Source organism: Salarias fasciatus, chromosome 5, assembly GCF_902148845.1.
Source record: "Salarias fasciatus chromosome 5, fSalaFa1.1, whole genome shotgun sequence".
NCBI classification, from domain to species: domain Eukaryota; kingdom Metazoa; phylum Chordata; class Actinopteri; order Blenniiformes; family Blenniidae; genus Salarias; species Salarias fasciatus.
Genome location: NC_043749.1, coordinates 11,635,761 through 11,644,707, shown reverse-complemented (window position 1 = coordinate 11,644,707; position 8,947 = coordinate 11,635,761). Strand labels below are relative to the sequence as shown.

The 8,947-nt window shown below is 39.1% G+C and overlaps 1 protein-coding gene across 1 annotated transcript; it reads left to right on the top strand.

Annotated features, from left to right (window-relative positions):
• Window positions 1–815: 815 nt before the first annotated feature.
• On the top strand, window positions 816–2,497 carry gpr25 (G protein-coupled receptor 25). Its single transcript, XM_030092813.1, has one exon. The coding sequence runs from the start codon at window positions 889–891 to the stop codon at window positions 1,993–1,995; it is 1,107 nt and encodes a 368-aa protein (XP_029948673.1). The 5' UTR covers window positions 816–888; the 3' UTR covers window positions 1,996–2,497.
• Window positions 2,498–8,947: the final 6,450 nt, after the last annotated feature.

The following is an 8,947-nucleotide window of genomic DNA, read 5'->3' as shown; positions in this document are numbered from 1 at the left end:
TAAAAAGCAAAGTATTATATAGGAAACTCCTTTGAAGTGTGTTCAAGGTGTGTGTGAAGCGGCATTTTACATTTTTCATATAAAGAGAATCAAACAAACAAAAAAATGTTATCCTCTGTTATCATTGTTTTCCATTTTTATTCCTAAATTTGCAACCTGAAAGACGCTGAAGCTCTTTGATCTCATGTGTAACACGGTTTTGATTTTGTTTTTCAGTTGTATGTGTTTATGAATTGTTCCGAACTCCTGGTGAATGTGTGAGAGATGGGGGTTTGGCTCGTGCTGCAGTGGATCCTGATGCTGTTAAGCTGCTTGTCAGCTCTGCAGACAGGAGGCCGCATAGGTAAAAACAACAACATTTAAATCTTACCTGCCCTCTACTGGTCAGAAACTAGTAATACACAGAAAAACATTGTTCTCTGAAAAAACAGCTCAAGGCACGAGTCTGCCTTTTTGATTTTATTGGAATTTTAAAAATTACTGGGAGTAAAGGTATAAACATTTTGCAGTTTAATATAATTGAACACCTTTGTACTGAGGAAGCTATATAAAATCCTTTGTAAATTCATTTTAGTCACTACATGAAAACTGGCTCTAGATTAGTGCAATATTAGTTGATCATATATTTTATCATACCTTTTGAAAAAAAATGAACAGATGACAAATGTTTTTGACTTATCTATATCATACTTTCAAAACAACAGCAGTAAATCTTCTAAGACAAGCAGAGTGCTGTCAGGTGAGAGGAAGAGCGCTAAAAGAAGATCTCTATTTTTCTCTGTGGTTTTCACTTGTAATCTCAACCCAGACACATCTTCACATCATTAGATCGACCACATTACCTCGGCACGGCAGCTGCGCTGAACAGCTCCTCCGCAGCCTGAGAGGATGGACGACTATGACGCCTACACTGATTATGGTTACTACTACACTGAAAACTTCACCATTGGACCGCTGAATTTCAGTCTTGACTGCCAGAGCACGTCCCTTCACGGCGCCCATGTCTTCCTGCCCCTCTTGTATTGCCTCATATTTTTCACTGGATTTTTGGGAAATCTTTTCGTCATCTCGGTCGTGGGCAGCAAAGGCGGTCGGGGTGGCCGCCTGGTGGACACCTTCGTGGTGAACTTGGCCCTGGCCGACCTGGTCTTCGTCCTCACCCTGCCTCTCTGGGCCGTCTCGGCCAGCCAGAACGGGAACTGGAACTTCGGGCCGGTCGGAGACCTGCTCTGCAAGCTGAGCAGCTACGTCATCGCGGTGAACCGCTTCTCCAACATCTTCTTCCTCACCTGCATGAGCGTGGACCGCTACCTGGCCATCGTCCGGCTGATGGACTCCAAGTACCTGAGGAGCAGCAGGTGCGTCCGTGCCACGTGCGCGGCGGTCTGGGCCGTCTCCCTGGTGCTCGGCATCCCGTCTCTGGTGTACCGGAGCGTGGAGCCCTCTGGGGACGAGCAGTCCTGCGTGGAGGACAACGGCTCTGATTTCTTCCTGGGCATGAGCCTGACCATGGCGCTGCTCACCTTCGTCTTCCCGGTGCTGGTCATCGTCCTCTGCTACGGCACCGTCATCAAGCACCTGGAGAAGCACTGCGCCGCGGCCGGGAATCCGCGGGCGGACGCCCGTCGCCGACACTCCCTCAAGATGGTCCTGTGCATCATCGCGGCCTTCGTGGCGTCCTGGCTGCCCTTCAACGTCTTCAAAGCCATCGTCATCGTCTCGCACCTCTCGGGCGCCGACCTGGGGTGCGCGGCGTGGCTGAGAAACGGGCTGGAGCTCTCATGCTGTCTGGCGTTCCTCAACAGCTGCGTGAATCCCTTCATCTACTTTTTCCTGGACCGCCACTTCCGGAGGCGAGCAGCTCTCCTGTACCGTTCCTGCGGTGGGAAGACAAAGCTGCACCAGAGCCACAACTCCTCGGCCTCCTTCACCAACGGCGCCACGTCGGAGAGCTTCGCAGCGAGCGCAGAGCGGTCTTGGCTTCAGTCGATGTAGGGCACAGAGGGAAAACCTGTCAAAGCTGGTACAGTCATTATTTCACAACGCCACACTTTCTGTTTTTGACTTGAGATTAGTTTTCACAGTCAATGTTAGGCAAAAAAAAAACAATCAAGGAAAGAGTTTGTTAATTTCTTTCATGTACATTTTGTATCAGTCAATACATTTATTCTTAATTTCCATAAGGAAAAGTCTGTTTGTATATTTGTAGTGCTTATACAAACAAACTATAATAACTGAAATATACATGAGTATTCACTGAAATTTTGTCTTTATGAAGTTTATGTTTTAAGCATTAGTACTGTAAAAATTTACCGGTTTATTGTTGTGATTTCTTTATTTTAAATGTTGCTCTGTGGTGAGATTTGTTTATTGTTTTTTGTTGAAAAATTCTCCTTGTATAAAAAATACTGACTGACATGTATCTTTTGTTGAAATGAAAAACAGGCTGTTCTTGCATGTCGTTTTGGTGCATTAAACTTTTTCATTATAAGTGTCACTGAAGTAAATTCCTCATCTACTATCGCATTACAATTTTATCATCAATTAGCTGGATCAATCACAGGCAAACTGACGGCCAAAAAAGATGAAAACACATCCATTAATTCATTTATAAGATCATATGAATATTTAAGAATTTTCATACATACAATCAATCATTAATACAGTTCATTTACTGCATTAATTCTTAATTTGATTGCATGCATGTATGAACATTTTAGTACAAATGCAAATCCCCTGAACTGCGTATCTTCTGCAGTAGAAGGTTTGATATTGAGTTTTTGCACAGAGTGAATCCAGACTGGAACATTAAGGTTCACAACTAGAATTAACCTCAAGAAAAATTGTCAAAAAAGGAGGAATAAAATAAAATTCCCATTAGTTAGACTCACTTACAGTAGTCTGTTACTTCGATTCTACCAATTCAATAGATTTTAAATATTGAAGCGTGGATTAAATTTATTTCAAATTGACTTTCAATAATTTATTAAAATAATTCTAAGATTAAAACGACATTTTGCGAAGATATCAGAAATGCAATTTACGTGCCAACAGAACAAATTATTTGCACAGAAAAATAAACACTAACAAAATAAATGTTTTATATATATATATAATGATTATTTATCTACCCAAATCAGGTCATATGATTTATTAGAATTATTCTGATTGTAAATGAAAATTGCGACAGATTTCTAAATATTTCATGAAACATACAGGATGACAATTCTATAAAACATGTGTAAAATAACACTTTAAATAAACTAAGATAAAAATTAAACTGATAAACAATAAACTGTACTCTCCTGAAGAGGAAAATCTGTGAAGACACTGAGAAACGCAGTCACACACACTCACATTCACACCTCGGGGCAATTTCCGACTCGAAATTTAAGATCAAATACAGCTTATGTGTTGTGACAAGAGAGAAGTGTGAGAGTCCACAGACATGGAGAACATGCAAACTCAGCACAGAAAGGCTCTGAGTCCAGACTCGAACAGGGAATCGTTGACGATTATTTGATGATAACTGAGTTCACAAAGAGTGATGTTAGAACAAACAACATCAAAACCGAGAGTAAAAGGTGAAAACCAGAAACAGGAGACAGTAAACTGGCAACCTAATACCACTGTCACAGACCAACGCAACAGGAAACCTTTTTCTGTCATCATGGAGGAGGACAGAAATTCTCGTGTGAAAATTCAATGTGTGAGGCAGTGACGAAAAAGAAAAAAACAAAGCAAATACAGCAGCGTGACAGGAACGTCGACGATAAGCGACAATCTTCCTCCAACAGCAAAAACAAAAGATGTGCGATCTGGAGAGGAAGTGTGTTTGTGCCTACCTCCCGATGTGTCGGGGAGAAGTTGTTTACCGATGGTGGAGTGTGATCAGTGGGGAGACAGACTCCCCTCTGCGCACAATGTAACTTCTCAGAACTCAACGGTTTGCACGGCTCACATGTCGGTCTTGAAAGTTCAGAGGTTCACCCGTGCCCACTTGTTTTTCAGTTGTCTGTGCGTTCTGAATCAGGTCGTCTCAAAACTGAGTATATGTGGTTAGATGCCAGGCTGTGGGCGCAAGGGATCAGGAAACTCCCCTCTTCTCTATCAAAAGGGAACTTATTGTGTCTTACGGCGACAAGAGTCTGGCCTTTAGCGCTTCTTAGGAGGAGAAAACTGTAGATTTAGATCAATGTTCAACTCAATAAAGATCTGCATCACAGCTGTGTTTCTTCACACACAGTCTTCTAAGATTCTATCATCTCAATAACACTAAACACTAAACAGTGTTAATTATTGAGCTTCCATTTAAGCTCATAATGCAAGTTTAATATTGGGTCACACGGTTAAAGTAGAGGTATGTTCACACACTCACAGCGAGAGGTTCGTTCCAGGGTCGGGACTTTTCTGTGTGAAATTTGCATGTTCTGCATGAGCAGGTATAACTCTGACCTGCTCCAGCCTCTTCCTATGTTAGAAAGACATCTGGATTATGAAAACAGCTGGCTGCGGCTGTCATGGTGGGAACCGGGTGGCTCCAGAACTTTGAGCAATGGATGGATGGATGGATCACTGTTGTCATGATTGCACCTTGCAGCCTAAGCTATTAAATTAAGAAAATAAAACTCTCAATCTAAATAATGTTGATTTTAAACATTTGTTGGAAACTAAGAACAGTGAACCTTCTGCAGTGTCTCTCACATCATTGCAAAAAAAAAAAATAAATAAAAATCAGAAACTGATTACCGGTAAATGATTTTCAGAGACGACAGATGCAGTCATTGTTAATTCTAAGTTGTTACCAAAAGATTACAAGCTTTCAATTTTACATTGTGAAATAGTTTCTTTTTTTCCACCGTATATATTAAAAATAAGTTTTTAAATAAATTTTGAGATCAATACAGCCTGGAAAGATTTAGTCTCACACAAACTAAAGGTCAGACGTCGGCACACTGACTTGAGCTTTCCGACAAGTTGCGGTGTTTTCTGTTACAGTTCACAATTAAATTATGAAGCAGAAAAGTTCTCAGAAGACGACTGTGGCACTGTCTCATGTGGCAGCCGGTTTCATATTGCGACATCTGCTGAACTCTGTCTGGCTTTTTGAGATGTGTGAACTGAACTTGCAAAATGAGTGGAGACTGCTGTTTTTAGTAAAGCAGCCAATGTTTCAATGAGAATAAGACGTTCCCGCAACACTGGTGTCTGTCGACGTTTGCCCTGAGGTCAAGTAAAAGGTTTTCTTTCATTATTAATATATTCCTGGTTTACAAATAGAAAAAAAAGAGGGCAGTTACTTGTAGCTTTATTATCTTTTTTTGATTAAGTACAATTAGCAATATGCTGTCAGTAACATTATAAATTAAGAATAGTCACAATTTAAAATAATATCTAAATCTTTTGATCTGCAGTCTTACAGCTAGTAAGTTAAGGAAAGAGAGGTTTAAAAGTTTCACCGAAGTTTAACCATAATGTCATTTTTTTAATATAAATTTTGAGAAATGTGCATCAATGGTAGATAGGATTTAATCATCCTGCAAACAAAGCTAAAACAGTGGTAATGATTGACAATACTTTGCACTTTTATGTGAGAATTTTTTGAAAAAAACAAACATTAATTCTACTTTCTGCATATTATTCAAGTAACATAACAGACGCTGTGCTGAAGTATACATATTCAGTCCTCTCAGCTCTGCTCAGATCAAATGGTTAAAAAAACAGCACAAACCGAATCAATCCAGTCCCACACACCTCAAACCCCACACGATTTAAACATGCAACTTTTATTACAATAAACTCTTAATTTTCAGAAGAAGTAGCCTGTTCTGTTTTTTTGTTCTTGTTTTGAGCCGTGAAACTACAAAGATCAGCAGCATCGCACTCAGATCATGCCAGCATTGCATCTCATAAATGAAATGACATGGCTGAGGTTTCTGTGTTCCTTCGAACTTCTGCTTCGCTCTGCCAACACAACTCTTAATCTACGTAAAGTCAGCAGATTCAGAAGATTTTTTTTTCCATCTGCTTTTTTCTAAGCAGCAATTTGTCTTTTAGTGGAGACACATACAAAAACATCAACAAATAAAACAAGTCAGACTGATAAGATTAGGTATCGTTTTAAAGGACATTTTCAATCATTTTAAAAAATGACATACAGTCATCCTCCTTCAAATAGAGAGTAATTTCTATATTCCAAATGTGAATTATCATCATCATCATCATCATCATTTTGAAAATAGAGAGTTTTAATAAGTCAGCCCACTGCATTTTGTTTTACTAGAGTAGGAAAATGAAAAGGACCTGACTGTTTCTCAGGTACACAAAACTAGCTGAAAAACGTTTGGTTTTCAAATTCTTTTCATATCTTCATGTTTGATCATCAAGTAAATCCTCATCAACCACTGTGAATTTCATAATTCCTCATAAACGCATTAGACAGAAGAAGTAAATCATATATGGTGAAGCAACTGTCCTGATATTTTGAGATCACAATACTTGAATGAAAGACTTTAAACAGACACATCTGGATTCTGTGGTGCCTCCAGGTGTTCACATAAAGCAACCAATACATCCTTATTTACACTGAGGTAAAAAAAAAAAATCAGCTATAACTACAAATACCACTGTTTAGGATCATCACAAGCACAACAAACACAAATAAAAGAATTGTACTTCCTTCACAAAGTGACACCAGGGATAATAGTCAAAGTATCTCCATGCTCATGCTGAAAGAGGAAGTTATCTCACGTGCCAATATGACATTTTACTCTTAACATTACAGTTTCAGTCTTGAAACCCTTCATGGAATTTGGGTGAAAGAATTTCCAAAATACATAAAGCTTTAAATTTGTTAGTAAACCTATATAGTAAACACTGGGTTTAGGTATAGGTTTGAATGTGGGAATGTTTGGACTGCAGACATGTTCAGCGTGAGCCTTCCTCTATCAGCTGGAGTTGGCTCCAGAAGGCAAAGTGCCTTGAAAAAGAGTGGGTTATTATCAAAAATCAAGTTTTAGAGAAAAAGAAAGAAAGAGAAAGAGGTAATCCCCCAGCAATTTGCAGTTCTTGTAAACTTTTGGTGTTTTTGCTATGCATAAAGTATTTGGACCTATTTTTATATTAATAATAAAGTGTGGCTCACACAGTCTTTACAATGCATACAGTAGCATGAACATCTTAGCTGAATCTGATGAGTCATTAAGTGCTGTCAGCTCCACGTGTCACAACAACACAATGACAGGCACTGTTAAGACGTGCTAAATAAAAGACGCATTTAAAGTTGTAAGAGTGAGCGTTTTCTTCGTTTTTGATTGAGATATCGTGGAATTAATTGACGCACTTACCTTTAGTAATGTGTTCAATACCGGCTGAAGCTGGCATGGCGTGTGTGCACGCTAACAGGGAGAGTGAGACTTTACTGACCTCTCGTGGATACAAAGGGGTGGCAAAGAAAATGTTGACCTGTTCTCATGCATGCTGTTTCGCAGATCAGATAATTCAAAAGCTGCGGTACGCACGAAACACGCATCTTCTCATCTCTGTTTTGTTTTCAGAGCCACCCTTAGACGGTGAGAAAACTTGTGGGGCGTTCACTACCACAATACAGTGTCGTAACTTTCATTTTCTTTAGTGGTAACGCTAACGGAGAGCCTATAAATGTTGCAATAATAACAGTAATGGACAAATAAGTGAGCGAAGACCTCTCTTAGGGTTGTTGTTTTTCATGTGTTTTAGCATTCAATAAACCAATAAAGTCGAAATGCAAATTGACGATAGTGCAGAATGCAAAGTGACACACAAAACGAACGAAAGAAAATTAATTTAAGTGTAGTTGTACATAATTGTGCCTGTAAAACGTGTTTCTCATTTGATATTCAAATTGCATTATCAAGTTTAAACTGCATTCGCATTCAGCGTATTAGAAACTTGGTTGCAATAGTAAATCGTCTTTTTTTTTGGCCCCTCTCTTTTTTCCGACAGCCTCTGAAGGCGGCACTGATTTGCTTTACTTTACTAACAGAAGTAAAAGAATTGTATTTCCTTCACAAAGTGACACCAGGGATAATAGTCAATAGTTCATGCTCATGATGAAAGAGAAAGTTATGTCACGTGCCATTTATGACTTTTCACTCTTAACATTACAGTTTCAGTTACTGAAACCCTTCAAGAAATTTGCATGAAAGAATAGCCTTGAATTTGTTAGTAGACATATATAATAAACACAGGTTTAAACTGAACGTAGGTTTGAATTTTGGAATGTGTGACAGACTGTCTCTGTATGATGGACTGGATACATCTTCAAGGTGACCCTTCCTTTATCAGCTGGAGTTGGCTCCAGAAGGCAAAGTGCTTTAAAAGAGTGGGTTATTATCAAAAATAAAGTTTAAAAGAAAGAAAGAAAGAAAGAAAGAAAAAGAAGTAATCACCCAGCAGTTTGCAGTTCTTGTAAGCTTTTGGCATTTATACTATGCAGAAAGTATTTGGATTTATTTTTATATTAATAAAGTGTGGCTCGCACAGTCGTTATGCATACAGTAACATGAACATCTTAAACATGCAGAGTGGCTGTGGACTCATCGTGTTGAGCTGTGGTTTGCAAAGGAAATGTTCCTGCTCCTAATTTGAGGATTATTAATCGACAGTTTTTGCAAATTTGACAGATTAACAGATAATCTCAATTCAAAAGGGTGCCTCAACAAAGTAGCAGGCTGATACTGTTGGAGTGAATGAAACCACAACAGGTTCACTGGATGCATTAATATAGAAATGAATCATCCATTAGTAAATTTACTTTCACAACCAAGATATTTGTGGATTCTTATCATCACTCTCAAGCATACGGCCTCAGGTATCAGTTGTCCTGTACTCATGTGGTTGGTTTTATGGCTCTGCAGACGATGTGGACACAATATCAAGAGACATGAAATGACCTGATGCACTTACC

What these genes read in the sequence shown, in the direction of transcription:
- gpr25 (XM_030092813.1), top strand. Translation starts at nt 889, where the DNA reads ATGGACGACTATGACGCCTACACTGATTATGGTTACTACTACACTGAA.